The sequence below is a fragment of the Crotalus tigris genome, unplaced genomic scaffold (assembly GCF_016545835.1).
Source record: "Crotalus tigris isolate CLP2741 ecotype Arizona unplaced genomic scaffold, ASM1654583v1 scf7180000020815.588926, whole genome shotgun sequence".
Classification (NCBI taxonomy): domain Eukaryota; kingdom Metazoa; phylum Chordata; class Lepidosauria; order Squamata; family Viperidae; genus Crotalus; species Crotalus tigris.
Window position 1 is genome coordinate 33430 of NW_024098197.1, and position 16137 is coordinate 49566.

The 16137-nt window shown below is 43.7% G+C and overlaps 1 protein-coding gene across 19 annotated transcripts in view; it reads left to right on the plus strand.

The window, feature by feature from the left end:
• The window catches only part of GRAMD1B (GRAM domain containing 1B), a 128190-nt gene that overhangs the window by 15920 nt on the left and 96133 nt on the right, over positions 1 to 16137 (plus strand). For 13 of the 19 annotated variants that reach the window (XM_039368494.1, XM_039368496.1, XM_039368506.1 and 10 more), the window contains exons 1-2: positions 53 to 1030; positions 13873 to 13938. In XM_039368494.1, the coding sequence (XP_039224428.1) occupies positions 642 to 1030; positions 13873 to 13938 (455 nt within the window). In that variant the 5' untranslated portion in view covers positions 53 to 641. Of the gene's footprint in view, positions 1 to 52; positions 1031 to 1403; positions 1420 to 1799; positions 1815 to 9515; positions 10053 to 13869; positions 13939 to 16137 lie in introns of those variants that run through there. The other 6 variants (XM_039368495.1, XM_039368513.1, XM_039368515.1 and 3 more) reach the window with 6 other exon arrangements.

Below are 16137 nucleotides of genomic sequence, written 5' to 3' on the forward strand. Positions count from 1 at the left end.
GTCTGAGCTTATCAGCCTGGGGCGGGAGGGGTGGGGGAAAAGAATCTCCCCCTCCCACCTCTTCTTCTCCTTTGCTGATTTTATCATATATCACTGCTTCCTTCCTCCCTCCCTCTCTCTCTCCCCTCCCTCCCTTGCTCTCTGTCTTTCTGCTTTGCTTTGCTTTGTTTTCTTTCCTTCCTTCCAATCTCCCCACAGCTCCTCAACGCTTCTCATTCGGTCCCTCCAGAGCGCACCCCAATAAGAGTTTTCCGACACAGCTCCAGAGGAGCCATTCATCTGCAGACAGGCAAGGAAAGAGTGCTGCGGAGGAGAGGCAAGAGGCAAACAGCTGCTGGGCAACCCGATTTTGGTCCTTGGTGACAAACTGGGGGCCGCTCCGGTATAGACAGGCGTGAGGCGGAAAGTTGTGCCTTGCCTGGGAAGTTAGGAACTTGGCTGGGAAGTCAGCAACAACGTGCAGCTGGCCTTCTCCATGGACGGGAGGGCTTCTTCAGCTCAATGAGACCACCTGAGGAATGTGCAATTCCTCTCGGAGAGGAAAGCAGCCCTGCAAGCAGAACCCAGAAGGGAATAAGGTGGGGTTTTGCTCTCCGGCTTCTTTGGAGCTCTAGAAGTGAGGGGTGAAGAAGGAAGGCCGTATGAAGGAAGAGGCGGACGAGACACAGGACTCCATGCCAGCAGCCAAGATGACCGAGACACTTCAGCTGCCATCGCTGCAAGTGTCAGAGCCACAGGCTGTGGTGGAGGAGCACGTCCATGCCTGGTCCAGCTCTTCCACTCCAACCTTGCGCCGAAGGCGTTTCAAGATACGCCGCGTACGGAACGCCGAAGAGCAGAATCCAGAGACGGCCACCTCCTCGTCCTCTAAGGAGTTCCTTCAGCTTCCCTCCATTGAAATTACACCATCCAGTGATGAAGACACCCCTTGGTCCAATTGCTCCACGCCTAGCGCCTCTCCCCGGCGCAAGCGCTTCCTCCTTCGGAAGTGGTTGAATGTGAGGGAGAAGAAAGAATGCAGTGAGAGCAGGTAGGTGGCCTCCGTTTATCCCCCTCCATCCCTTTCACGGTTTCCATCGTCCACGGCCTTTCGCTGAACGTCCCATAGCCCATATTCCATCATGTCTCTGTCGCCCTCTATCGACTAACCTAGAGCCATCTGATGCCTGTGTGGTTTGCTTCCGTGGCCTCATTTTGCACCCAGTGCAGGTAGTCCTCGACTTACGACCACAACTGAGCCCAAAATTTCTGCGGTGAAATGAGTTTGTCCCATTTTACGGCCTCTATTGCCTCAATGGTTAAATGGATCCCGGAAGTAACCCGGTTGTTGAATGGATCTGGCTTCCCCATTGACTCTGCTCATCAGACGGTCGCAAAAAGGGGATCACGTGACCCCAGGACACGGCAACCGCCATAAATGTGAGTCAGTCGCCAAGCGTCTTAATTTTGATCACGGGACTGCGGGGACGTTGCCGAAGTCGTAACTGGGAAAAATGGTCAATAAGCTCCTTTTGTCAGTGCCATGGTAACTTTGAACGGTCACTAAACTGTTGTAAGTTGAGGACTGCCTGTAGATTCTTGCTTTCTAAGATCTTTAGAAAGTTTCGGAGGAAAACTGAGGGAATTACCTTATAAGCAATATTTGTTGAAACAAGACATTGTAAACACGTGAGGGACTTGCTCATATCTGGATGAAGGTATCTGAAGCACAGCTGGTGACCGTCTATACTTGTAGAAATTGGAGTACTTTTTACGTTTGTTCATAAACCGGAACTGTGTGATGCATCCCTGGATCATGTCTGCAGTAACCACAGGTAGCAGCACGTAGAATATTGATGAACTAATCTGTTTCTTAATCTGGACAGGAAATTGCTAATTCCAGTAAGAAATTCTCAGCTAATTCAGTGCCAGTCAGGGATGGTGACCAGTTTAGTCTAATGTGCTCCTCCTTGTTCCAAAAATGACAAGCAATTCTTAAATTTGGGTGGCTTGTATCTTAAGTAAAAAATTGGTGCTTAAACAACTCAAGTCTCACTATTATGACGAAGGAGTAACTTTTGATCCTTCTAGCACTCAGAAGGATGTCTTCCCTGGAAGGTAAGTTCAGGATGACTCTATTAAAATTCTCAATTGAATCAAGTGCTTGATTGATTAATTAGCTTCTTTCTAATTAACATTAGAATTTCACAGAAGCTAAAGTTCTGAGGACATTTAAGCAAGGTTCCTTTAATAGCCTTCATTACAACCCAAAAATATTCTCATCGATTCTAATTAAGTAGTCAATTAATGACATCCAAATTACTTAATTTTATGTATTTTTCTCTACCTTCTCCCTCGCCCCCCCCTTCTCCTCCATCGTGGCTTTTCTAGTCAAGATCTCTACTTGGGTGGACTTTCAAGTCACATGCTTGACAGCCAGCATGATTGTCTGGGTCCAACTGATTGGAGACTCTTTAGCTTGAGGATCGGTTGGGTTATTTATTTTTCATTATGTTCTAACCATCCAGGCTAAAATCCTTTTTAAAAAAATAACAAACCTGAGATGACTCTCTACTCTCAGGACTCCAGCAGCTTGTGACAATAAATAACACATGGTAGGGAGGCCGGTAATGTGTCATCTAGTATCAAAAGGGCGAGAGAGCAATGTAGAAGCTTAGAAGTGTTCTTGTGGCAGGAGTTTATGTGTTAAGGATATTGCAAGAGCACCAGGATTGTCTTGAATAACAGAATTGGAAGGGACCTTGGAGGTCTTCTAGTCCAACCCCCTGCTCAAGCAAGAAACCATTTACCATTTCAGACAAATGGTTGCCCAATCTCTTCTTCAAAACCTCCAGTGGTGGAACTCCCCACATATAAGGAACGGTTGCTAGAATTGGGTATGTCTAGTTTAACGAAGAGAAGGACAACGGGGGACATGATAGCAGTATTCCAATATCTCAGGGGCTGCCATAAAGAAGAGGGAACTAAGCTATTTTCCAAAGCACCTGAAGGCAGGACAAGAAGCAACGGGTGGAAATTAATCCAAGGAGAGAAGCAACCTAGAACTAAGGAGAAACTTCCTGACAGTGAGAACAATTAGTCAGTGGAACAACCTGCTTCCAGAAGCAGTAAATGCTCCAACACTGGAAGTTTTTAAGAAGAGACTGGACAGCCATTTGTCCGAAATGGTGTAGGGTTTCCTGCCTGAGCAGGGGGTTGGACTAGATGACCTCTAAGGTCCCTTCCAACTTTACTACTATTACTTCTGGAGGCAAGTCCTTCCACTGATTAATCTTGCTGGAACAAACCTTTGTTATTTAGTCCAGCCCTTTCTGTCGAATAGACCTTTATCGATGCCTTCAAGAAGTCCAGAACAGTAGCAGACAGCAAATGTCATTTTCCTCCTGTTTGTGTCTATCATCTGCTCTTTAGAAGTAAAAGACCACAGTCGATCACATCAGAGTGTTGTGCAACGGTCTTACCAGTTTCTTCTTGATCAACAAGGCTCCGACTCCTCTTTCTCCACCAGGTTGATTTATATTTTGAAACAGCATGGCACGGATTAGGGAGTATTAGCATACCAAGATCAGCCTGCCGCTTGGGCCCTTCCAAATTCCTTCTGTGGCAGCGTTGGAAAACACTAGTTGGACTTTTAACATGAAATTCCCTCTGGGTTCATTCTTCTGAGCCTGCTAGTTTCTCAGGTGATGTGATGGAGAAAAGAACTCATTCACCCCTGGTCATACTAAGCCAGATGGATCACTACAGTGAGAGGGGAATGACACGAACTGAAAGAGAACTGAAGATTAACAGAATAACTGAATAACGCAGTTGGAAGGGACCTTGGAGGTCTTCTAGTCCAACCCCCTGCTCAGGGAGGAGGCCCTATACCATTTCAGACAAGTGGTTGTCCAATCTCTTCTTAAAAAAGAAGTTGAAGCATTCTGAAGGCAAGTTGTTCCACTGGTTAATTGTCCTCACTGTCAGGAAGTTTCTCCTTCATTCTAGATTGCTTCTCTCCTTGGTTAGTTTCCATCCGTTGCTTCCTGCCCTGCCTTCAGGTGCTGTAGAGAATAGGTTGAACCCCTCTAAGCACAGCTAGATGGGTTTGACTGGAAGGCCATCTATTAAAGACATTTGAGTCAATCATATCAATAGTAGCGTATTGGTGGGAGTTGCAGATCAGGAGAACATCAAAAATTTGGAGAAAGCTGTTTTAGACCTCCAAGGCATGAGATATCTAAACCAGTATTTCTCAGCTTTAAGATGTGCGGACTTCAGCTTGCAGAATTCCCCAGCCAGAATCCTGGGAGTTGAAGTTCACGTACCCTAAAGTTGCTAAGATTGAGAAACACTGGTCTAAACTGTGTTCCACTGATGCAAAACAGAATGGAACAATTATCATGATATTTCTTGGTTTCGTTGGCTAGCAATGGATTCTTGTGGCCTTCAGCAGCTCTGGATCGAGGTGTATAGAATTGTGTTTGTGTGTGTTGGGGGAGGGCAGGCAGAGTAGTTGGCTGACACCCTATTTACTTTTGTACTTCTGAAAATAAAATATGTTTCTTTTAGCACTCTGTGGGCATGCAGGCTTGAGACAAGAAATTAATTACTGTTGAAAAGAAATCAAGTTGAATTTTCTTTCATTTTTTTTTTAAAATCCCAATTCTTCCAGTCATTTACATCCTCTCTTTATACTAAGCTCTAATTTGTCTCACCGTGGTTTATTGGCTGCATTTATACAAAATGCTCAGCCAAAGTAAAAAAAAAAAAACCACTTCAAGGCTTCATGTGTTTAGTGGCACGTTCTACTATTGTGAAACCTGTAGGGATTGGAATAGTCTTTCTTTTTTTTCTTCCCAAAATAAGCAATTAAACAAAGATGAGGCAATCATTTTCAAAACATCTTTTTGTTTTAAGTCCTCAAAGAAATAGTTGGCTAATTCTTTCTTTCTTTCTTTCTTTCTTTCTTTCTTTCTTTCTTTCTTTCTTTCTTTCTTTCTTTCTCTCTCTCTCTCTCTCTCTCTCTTTCTCTCTCTCTTTCTTTCTTTCCTTTTTTTGCCTTTTGCTAAGAATATATTATTCTGCAACTATGAAGATTATAACCTCTGATAGATTCAAGGAACAAGCTTTGTCCATTCTTCCCTCTGAAGATTTCTCCTGCTGATTTCTCCTTATGATAGGTGCTCAAATAAGCCATCTCCATGGTTTAGAGAAGGTAGAACATAGCATCACAAGGCTGGCAGGGACCTCAGAGGTCTTCTAGTCCAGCACCCTGCTCAAGGGAGGAGACCACATACAGGTAGTCCTCGACTTACACCAGTTCATTTAGTGACCATTCAAAGTTACAACAAAATTTTGGGTTCAGCTGAGGTCATAAGGTGAGGACCGCCTATAACAATATCAGTTCCCGGACTGGGAAGAGCTGAAGGGACGATTTTGTTCTTGATCTGTTTAGCTCCACAGAAAATGAGGACTAGGCCTACTCCTCACTCTTCGATTGTGTTTCCTCCCTTAGATATTCACCATATAAGTTGTTGGAAGCCGTGATCTAAGTTGGAGGGTCAAGTCTTAAAACTTTTTCACTGATAACATATTCCTCAGCATCAATTGCCTACGTTAGTTGATGCAAGCTGAAATTTCTCTGTTCAGAAAGAAATGCTTGTTTGATAAGAGTGATCCTAGGCACTGGGAGTTTGCAAGGCAAATTAATTAATTCAAAGGGAGTTAACAAGTACACCCACTTTACAAGGAGGCATTGCCAAGAGCAGCAATCAAAAGCCATTGTGGTGTGTTGCAAAATTTTTAACACCTTTGCAGTGGGTTATTTTCAGGCTAGAAGGAAAAGGAAGTGCAGGATGCTATATTTTTTCAGTAGATAAAATAATTCCTCCGCACCTCTTAGAAAAAAGAAAAAAAAATTAAATTTACCTTGGAGGGATCATATTCTTTCCCTGCCACCGATACTGAACAAAAGACAACTTCTCATAAGGATAATTGACAAGACCTCAGGGAAGAGATCAAGAGAGTGAAAAAAAAAGAACGAGAGAATATTTCAGCGTTCTGTCCCATAGTCTTGTACAATACAACACATCTCTTGGTTTCTTATTTTCAGACAGCATCGCCACCCACTAGCTACTAATGAAAGGAAGCCGAGGGCTGGAGTCTGCATGCTACGTTTTCAGAATTTCACAATCAGAATAATTTGGAGGGTTCAGTGTTCAGTTGTTAATTAACTCGCAGTGGAAAAGAGAGAGAATGGTTTATTACGGTCATACAGGGAGAGGGAGCTAATTTGGAGGGCAGAAAGGCCATTGTGATATCATCTGGGTGAGAGTTGTTCACATCACATCCTACCAATAACCTAGAAAGATGTTCCTTTAGATAAGCCCTTTTGTTTAGAGGATAACAGAGTTGGAAGGCTCCTTAGAGGTCTTCTAGACCAGGGCTTTTCAACCTTTTCACCCATTGTACCACTTTTAGGATATGGCAATATCTGAGTACCGCCAGTCGCCTAGCAAGGTGTCAAAAACTTGATGATAAAAAAAAAAGAAAAAAAAGGGAAAAAGTGATAAAGTACAAGTAGTCCTCGACTTACAACAGTTTGCTTAGTGACTGCTCAAAGTTACAATGGGACTGAAAAAAGTCCCCCCCCCCCAAGGCACAGCCAAGCAAAACACCTGCTTGCCCACCCAGCGGTGCTCTTCCTCCTATCCAAGGTTTTCATTGTTCTGAGCATTTCTGTTGAGGATTGGCAGTGGGGGTGGGGTGGGGGATGTTTGGTTTTTATTTCCCCTGTCTGCAGGGTGGTTGCAGCAGGTTTTGGTCACTTCACATGACCCTGGGACACTGTGACTGTCATAAATATGAATCAATTGCCAAGCATCTGAATGTAAATCACAAGACCCTGGAGATGCTGCAAATTCCAGCTGATCGATGCTTCTTCTGGGCTCAGCAAAAGGGGCAGGATCAGTGCTGCTTTCCAGCTGATTGGTGCTTCTTCAGGGCTCAGCAGAAGCATCAGGATCAGTGCTGAGCTCCAGCTGGAGTCTGGTGCTGATCCTGGCGCTTCCACTGAGCCCTGAGAGTCCTGAAGAAGTGCCGATCAGTTGGATCCTGGCACTGATCCCGGCCCTTCCACTGAGCCCTGATAGCCCTGCAGCTCCAGCCATCTCTCGCTCAGGCTTGTGCGGTGCTGCCACCGGTTCAGCTCATTCCCCTCCCCCACTACCACTTTTCTAGGATGGTCGCGTACCACCTGCCATGTGCCAATGTACCACAGGTGGTACCCGTACCACTGGTTGAAAAGCCCTGGTTTAGTCCAGCCCCCTGCTCAAGTAAGAGACCCTATACCATTTCAGACAAATGGTTGTCCAGTCTCTTCTTGAAAACCTCCAGGGATGGAGCACCCACAACTTCTGGAGGGAAGCCATTCCCCTCATTAATTGATCTGGGGTAACAGAATAATAGAGTTGAAAGGGATCTTGGAGGTCTTCTAGCCCAACCCCCTGCTCAAGCAGGAGACCCTAGACCATTTCAGACAAGTGGTTGTCCAATCTCTCCTCAAAAACCTCCAGGGATGGAGCACCACAACTTCTGGAGGCAGTTTGTTCCACTGGTTAATTGTTCTGACTGTCAGGAAATTTCTCCTTACTTCTAGGTTGCTTCTCTCTTTGATTATTATTGATTGATTACTCCCCCGAAGAAATACGGAATATCAGTTCTCTCTGGGTTGCAACTTACCAGCTCCATCATAAACCTGTTTTTGTAACCTGAAACTGAAAAAAAAACCTCAAGTGGGAATGTGAGTGTGTCACATACGAGGTGTATTTTGTGTATTTGGCTCTGGCTGCATCAATCTGAAAGACTAATATTAACTGTTTTTTTAATGGTCTAACAGAGGGGTAGGCAACCTTGGCTCTTTTATGACTCACGGACGTCAACTCCCAGAATCCTGAACCAGCCATGCTGAGGGGAAAGGGAGAGGTTTCCAAGCTGAGCCAGGCTGGCTCAGGAATTCTGGGAGTTGAAGTCCACAAGTCATAAAAGAGCCAAGGTTGCCTACCCCTGGTCTAACAAAGAGAAACACATTTTCTCCAGTAGTCTATTAGGAATCTTTAATATGAAGCACCCATTTGGTTCTTTTATCCACATGGCATCTAGTCAGCTGGGCCCAAGGAAAAAAAATAATCTTATAGCAAATCCACACAATAGCATTATACACATATTTGCAGTCTCAAAAGGCTTCTGTAGAATATGAGCATAATTTCTCATCTCATGTGGATAACATTTCATGCATCTGTAATTGAATTGCCAGTACAAAACCGGCTCTTTCTGGTGCTTGGTGGGGCTAATTATCTCCCCCCTCTGTTGTTTTCTTGGCTCTCTACTGCTATACCCTCCGGAAGGTAGAACTAGAATGCAGAGAAAATAAATAATATATAAGTGTCTTTATGTATATTCCAGTAGGGAGAAATGATTCTACCAGAAAGTCATGTATTCTTAAAATATGCAAAAATCAGGAATGATTGTGGTTGAAAAGAATTGGTCTTTCAGAGCTTTCTACTACCAATAAAATCTTACGGGCTAAAACATCTTTCAAGCTAGACAAGGGGCACTTTACAGTTTTCTCATTCTCATCACGTTTCAGGAACCACATTTCCAAAAAAGCATCATGATGAGAGTTGACACGGCCATAAGGATAATGGTTCTTTTTTTTTTTTATGGATGGGGAGGGGAAAAGCAGGAGCTTGTATTTCATGAACTTCTGCTTTTTCAAATATAGTAATAGTAATTGTAGCATACGGAAAAAGGATATTATTTCAGCCATAGTATTCCAAGATCACCCTTGGCTTAATTTGTGTGGGTTTGGCTTAGTGGGACGAATGTGTCAGGTGCGACGAATCAGGACCACACATTAAGTTCCAGTTACGTTGTATAAGCTCATGCTTATGCAAAAGAATCTAGTCAACTAACAGCCAGCACTAAATTGGTGCTGGATAAGAATTAACGAAATTTAAGACAAGCTGGACTTAGATCACTTGTGGAAACCTAAGGATTCCAGGCTGATTCCTCTCTTGATGCCACCTCCAGGCTCTGCCTGTCCTCTCCTACAGAATGGGTTCATCTGTTTGGCTTGTAGGGGATAATGTATCAGTTACACTACACCACCATGCCTAGGTCAGACAAGACATTGTTACGCCAAAACTTGCTATTGCAATTTTGTTTCTATCAGGTGAATACTGGGACATTAAGAGCCGTGGTGGCGCAGTGGTTAGAATGCAGTATTGCAGGCTACTTCTGCTGACTGCCGGGTGCCAGCTGTTTGGCAGTTCGAGTCTCACCAGATCAAGGTTGACTCAGCCTTCCATCCTTCTGAGGTTGGTAAAATGAGGACCTAGATTGTTGGGGGCAATAGGCTGACTCTGTAATCTGCTTAGAGAGGGCTATAAAACACTGTGAAGCGGTATATAAGTCTAAGTTCTATTGCTATTAGTTTTCTTGAGTAAGAGGTGGTGCTGAAGAAAATCCCTGCAGATCAACAATGATCTGGGAGCCTGGGTTGTTTGAACTGAGAGACAAGGCAAAGGTCATCACCTCTTTATGATAAGGAAGGCTTTAGGGTAAAGCTTTAAATATCTTAACATGACTTCCAGAAAGGTAATCCCACAGAGGGGAGGGGGAAGAACAGGTCAGCCTCCATCCCTATTCAGTAGTATTTTGTCCAGCCACCTGAATGATCTTTGAACCTGAATGACTTTTGAATTGTGCCTGTTCATCATCAATCCAAGAGGAAGCCAAGACTGACCAAGCAAGGTTTAATCGTTAAATTGAGTTGGTTAATTTTTACTGTTGCATTTCTGCAACTGCAGTTCCTTACAGTCGTGTTCAGAACACCAGCTACGATTGAGTTGGCGAGTCAGGGAGCAGAATGTGTAAACCTCAGCCACTAAGCTGAGATTGACTTAGAGGAGAAATCACAGATTATTGGGGAAGGATTCAGCCTCTGCTAGGCCTGCGTCGGATTCTACGTTCTTGCGTGACGTTGAATCTGCTGAGATTTGATCAATGAGGTAAGAATCCTTTGTGGGTCTGTTTTGAGATGCAGAAGAGAAGACTGCAGATTTTTCTCTGCGTAATGTCACCGTCAGTTGGGTGAAACAGTTCTTGCGTGCTTGTAGTATCAGACCAGTGGAAGCCAAGAGGCAGGAAACATGGAATGGTTTAACCCAAGGGTGTCAAACTGCTGGCCCACGGGCCGAATGTGTCATGCGGAAGCCGCATCCACCCCATTGTCGGCAATGGCAAAACAGTCCCGATACATCGCGCGACGTCATGTGACGTGAGTTTGACACGTCTGGTTTAAACTTTAAAGCCATGCAGGGTGGGGAATTCTGGAAGTTGAAGTCCATACATCTTAAAATGGCCGAGGTTGAAAAACATTGGTCTGAAACATGGATGTTCAATCTTTGGTTTGCCTGGACAGCGTTGAGTGCAGAGGAATTATCTTGGGCTAAGTGTAAAATATATAATATAGTTAACGCACAGATACTCCTGGATTTGCAAGAGTAAATTGAGCGACCATTTGAAGTTACAACAGCCCTGAAAAAAAGTGACTTATGACTAGTGGTGGGATTCAAATACCTGAACAACCGGTTCTCTGTGTGGATGCAGGCCTGGGCTTCTGAGGCCTAGAATGGACTGCTGGAAGTGGCATCCCCCAGGCCTCTGAGACCTAGAATGGACTTCCATGAGCAGCGTGCATTCAGCGGGTTCTCCAAACTCAACAAAATGTAGCAACCGGTTCTGCTGAACCGGTGCGAACTGGCTGAATCCCACCACTGCTTACGACTGTTTTTCACACTTATAACCAATGCAGCATCCTCATAGTCATGTGATCAAAATTCAGATGCTTGGCAACTGGTTTCCTATTTATGATGGTGGCAGTGTCCCGGGATCATGGGGTCTCTTTTTGGGATCTTCTGTCAAGCAAAGTCCATGGGGAAGCTAGATTTGTTGAACAACCGTGTTACAAACTTAACAGTGGCAGCCATTCACTTAATTACAGTGGTGAGAAAAATGGTCGTAAAATGGGGCAAAATTCAATTTAACAACTGTCTCTCTTAGCAACAGAAAAACTGGGCTCAATCACTAACTGAACTGTTGTAAGCCAAGAGCCACCTGTGTGTACAAATAGGAAGATCAGGTGCCCCAATATTTTTACCTCTCTTTGTCTGAAGCCAGTGGAAGAAATTTTGCATCTGAAAAGGAGAAAAAAAAAAAAAGCGATGCATGAAAAGATTGCAGCAGCCTCTTGTTGAAAGTTAGCGCTTTTCTCCACTATTTTTATCCGGAAGGTGAAATGGGACAAGAAATCTGAACAGGATAATTGATTGAGGCAGTGAACTGGAAACACGGAAGCAGATCAAGAATAAGCAGTTATTTTTTTTTAAAAAAAAAACCTGCTTTTTTATGCACTGCGGAGCATATTCCAACAAAAAACAATTCTTGCGAGCATGTGCTTCCCACTCTACGATGCTTTCCTAAAGCAACCTTTGCTTTTTGAAGGTAGGCAAGGCCAAAGTGTGTGAAAGTGGGTCCAAGATCACATCCACTTTATTTGCAGAAGGCTAAAAAAAACAACAAACCACCTTTACTGGAGACCAGCTTCTTGTCTATGATGGTAAGTGGATCCTGAAGAGGAATATCAGAATTTCACTCTCTTCATTGCTGCTCTCTGGAAGCTGGACGTGAAAATAGACAACACCACAGCCAGAAGCTCTATGAATTCCTGGCAAAAAATGTGAAGTTGTTGATAGAAGATCCTGTTTCCAAATTTCTCCAGCTGCCTAAATTCATTATTGAAATGCATCGGACTTCCTCCAGTGATGTACTGGCTGAAAAGTCCTTTTATTGAAGGTGTGTGTGTGTGTGTGTGTGTGTGAGAGAGAGAGAATTAACTCTCTAAACAAGGGATAAAACAGGAGCAAGCCTCTCTGGCTTGAAAGATGAGAATCCCAAATCAGAGCAGTTTCTTTCCCATCCCAAGAGATCTCTATAAAAAGCATTGGCCAACCCATCGAAAACAACCCACAAGCGCGGATTCCAGAGCCACAGAGTCCCCGCTAATTGTGCGATAATGACAGCAGGGAGCTTCAGATAGCAAACCATTGGCCTCATATGTCCTCTTTTAGAGCCATTGGGTATATTTGCAGCTGCAAAAAGGAAACTCTGACATCTCGTGGACAGAAGAAGCAATTTTCCACCGGATTTTCTATCCGGCTCAGTTTTCATTCGGCCAGGGGGTTGGCATTGCAATTCATTCCTCAGGTTCTCCATCAAGACTTCAGAGCATCAATAATATAAGTTTCATTGTGTTTTCCCCCTGGGCTTTGGGGAGTCCAGGAAAGGTTAAAAAAAAAAAAGCCAAAAAAGCTGGAGTTAGATACAGCATAACGGACTGACAGTTATATACTTTTTAGAAACGCTTGTGGTTCGGTAGTAAGAAATTCGCAATACGTGATAAATGAGTGTTTAGACCAGGGGTAGGCAACCTTGGCTCTTTTATGACTCATAGACTTCAACTCCCAGAATTCCTGAGCCAGCATGCCTGGCTCAGGAATTCTGGGAGTTGAAGTCCATGAGTCATAGAAGAGCTAAGGTTGCCTTCCCCTGGTTTAGACTATTGTTTAAGTAGGACATCACAAATCTGTTTATCAGCACTACTGATCTATCGTTGTTGTTGTTTTGAAGTCAGAGAAATCAAAGCGCGCTGAGGGAAGGATGGCTTGACCTAGATCTGGAGCAGGGAAATTTGGCCTTTCAGATGTTGTTGAACTACAGCTCCCAGCATTCCTCCAGCCAAGCTGAGTTGAGCTCCTGGGAATTGTAGTGACAATCGCTAGAATCTCTCCTCCCACCCTTCCCCTTCTCCAACCTTCTTTATCCCTGCAGTGGAGAAAATGCAGATGTGAATTCTTGAGTTGTCTGATTTTGATGCTGATAAAAAACAACAACAACATTATGAAAGGCTAAATTGGGGAGACTGGAAGCACCCATCAACGGGGGGGGGGGTTATTTATTGATTGATAAGATGATTTTGATGCCAGCTTGTGCTATCATTCTGGTAAGAGGTGAAGGCTAATCCTCAGGATTATGCGAGAAATCAGACACTCTCTCTAGGACTGCAGCTTCCATTCGGAATAGAAATTCAATCTGGAGTATTTTACTTTGGTGATATTTTAAGCCCTAGAAAGATATTGCAGTGTGGCTTGAAGGATAGTTTCTGATTTTTTTTATAGACCTGTTTCCCATCATTTCCTTGCTTTAGTGGTGTTGTGTTTATTTATTTATACCCGTTTTATTAGATTTGGAAGGCTGCCTTACTCTCAAATGACTCTGGGTGTAGTTAAAAAGAAGTCTTGGTATTTAAAAAATGGGACAGAGAGAAGGGGCGTTATGTATTTGGGGTCCTAGTAAAAACTGAGGAACGTATTGTGAAAAAATATTTTATTTGGAAAACAAGACATCTGTGATGAATCAAGGCATAGAAAGTCTGTTGTTTCATCTGAAACAGAGGAATCCAGGCTTGGCAACTTTAAGACTTGTGGACTTCAATTCCCAGAATTCTGGGAGTCGAAGTCCACAAGTCTTAAAGTTATCTAGGTTGGACACCCCTGATCAAGAATTAGTATTGTAGAAAGAAGAACAAATTCGGGTAAGATTTCAGGAAATCTCTTCCTTATGGTCTGTTATAATGAAAGCTAGGGGGAAAAAATAGAGAAGAAGGACATGCCATTTGTAAAAGCTTTCATTTGTATGTGCAACCAAATGGCTTTACTATTCATTTAAGAGTCGTTCCGTTTGTGCCTCATATTTTGCTTGTTTCTACAGCAGCCAACATAGCAGTCACGATGATGACCCTTCCCGGTTTCTGAGCCCCCAACTGCGTGATGACAGGTAAGTAAAGATTCACTGATGGGTTGAATAAGGGGTAGCCTTTCACAACCTGGCACCCTGAAACACATGAGGATTCTGGCCCAGAAAAGACTAGAAGAGGGTAACATCTGTTGTCTTGGTATGTTCTCTCCAATCCTGGAGAAGGAGATCTGAATGCAAGTCCTGTTTGCAGCCCAGCTGTAATTATGGTTTGAATTAATGGAAGGCAATCCAACGTTTCATAAACAGAGAAAAATTGTGCACCAAAAGAAGAGAATATTTATAGCTCAGGGTTGACCTGTGGTACTCTCTGAACTTGGTGGTTTTCTTGCAGATGTTTCATTACCCAACTAGGCAACATCATCAGTGCTGGAAGGGTGGGAAGTTTGCTCTCTGTTTATATTCACGTGGCTTCTACTGTCAGTGTTGGTGGGAATGTCAGACATCAACAGGCACAGAGAGATAAACAATATCTACATACTATTCAAAAGAGATGATCCAAAAGCCCAAAAGCAAAGAAAAAGATCAAAACACCTCCTTGCCAGTAATCTGGATAAACATTAAGATTAATCCTAGAGCAGGGGTCTTCAAACTTGGCCCTTTCATGACTTGACTGGTGAACTTCAACTCCCAGAATTCCTCAGCCAGTGTGCCTGGGAGTTGAAGTCCACAAGTCATAAAAGGGCCAAGTTTGAAGACCCCTGTCCTAGAAGTGGAATTTTCCTCCAATGCAATTTTCCCATGTATTTTACCAGGAAACATAGATAGGGCAGGCTAGAAAAGTCAGTGTCCTCCCAACCATACCCAAATTTCTTGGCGATGTCCATTTTGCTCTCCAACTTCATGGTGACGTAACCCTAACCCTAAATGGAATATTCCTCCAATGGGATTTTCCAATGTATTTTACCAAGAAACATAGATAGGGCAGCCTAGAAAAGTAAGTACCCTCCTAACCATATCCAAGTATTCCAGTTTGTTAGCGATGTCCATTTTGCTCTATGAATTCATGATGATCTAACCCTAACCCTAAGTTGAATTTTACTCTAGTGGGATTTTCCCATGTATTTTACCATGAAAGATAGATAGGGCAGGCTAGAAAAGTCATTGCCTTCTAACCATACCCAAGCACTCCAAATTTGTTGGCAATGTCCATTTTGCTCTCTGCGTTCATGATGATGTAACCCTAACCCTAACTCCATGGTGGCGAACCTATGGCACGCATGCCACAGGTGGCACGCAGAGCCCTCTCTGTGGGCACGTGTGCCATCGCCCCAGTCCTAGACCTTCAGCTGGGTTTTATAAAACCTTTTCGCTTTAGGCCTCCGCCGCCGTGTGCAAAAAAAAAAAAAAAAGGCTCAATCAATCAATCAATTTCGTCTTCACGTGGGAAAAAAAATCTCACAAAGTTGGAATTGATTAATTGAACTTTTTAGTCTCACGCAATCTGCTGCTACCACAGCCACACCCACCCAATGGGCCACACCCACCCAATGGGCCATGCCCACTGGCACCCGATGATACATAAGTGGGTTTTGGGTTGCAGTTTGGGCACTCGGTCTCTTAAAAGATTCGCCATCACTGTCCTAGACCAACAAACAAGCAATGAGCAATATCCCAATCAAGAAATTACCAACTCAGACAAACAAGCTAACAGTAAACACAACAAGGCCCCCACAATATAGCACAATTTCATATGGTATTAAGTACAGGAAAGGCTTCTCTTAAGGCAGGGGTCCCCAACCCTCAGGCTGCGACACATTACTGGTCACTAAACAAACTGTTGTAAGTTGAGGACTACCTGTATTCTGTTTTGTTGTTGTTGTTGTTTGTTTCCTTCTTAGCTTTTTCGTTGCCTCTTTGGAATGGCGGGTAAGTGTGTAGGACAGTGATGGCGAACCTTTTAGAGACCGAGTGCTCAAACTGCAACCCAAAACCTACTTTTGCATCGTCAAGTGCTGGGTAGGTGTGGCCTATTGGGTGGGTGTGGCCAACTGGGTGGGCGTGGCTGCCGTGGTAATGGCAGACCAGGTGGGACTAAAAAGTTCAATCAATCAATTCCAAATTTGCAAGATCTTTTTTTTCCCGCAAGGAGTTGAAATTGACTGATTGAACCTTTTTTTTTTTTTTTTGCACATGGTGGCGGAGGCCTAAAGCGAGAAGGTTTTATAAAACCCAACTGAAGGCCTAGGACTGGGGCGATGGCGTGCATGCCCACAGAGA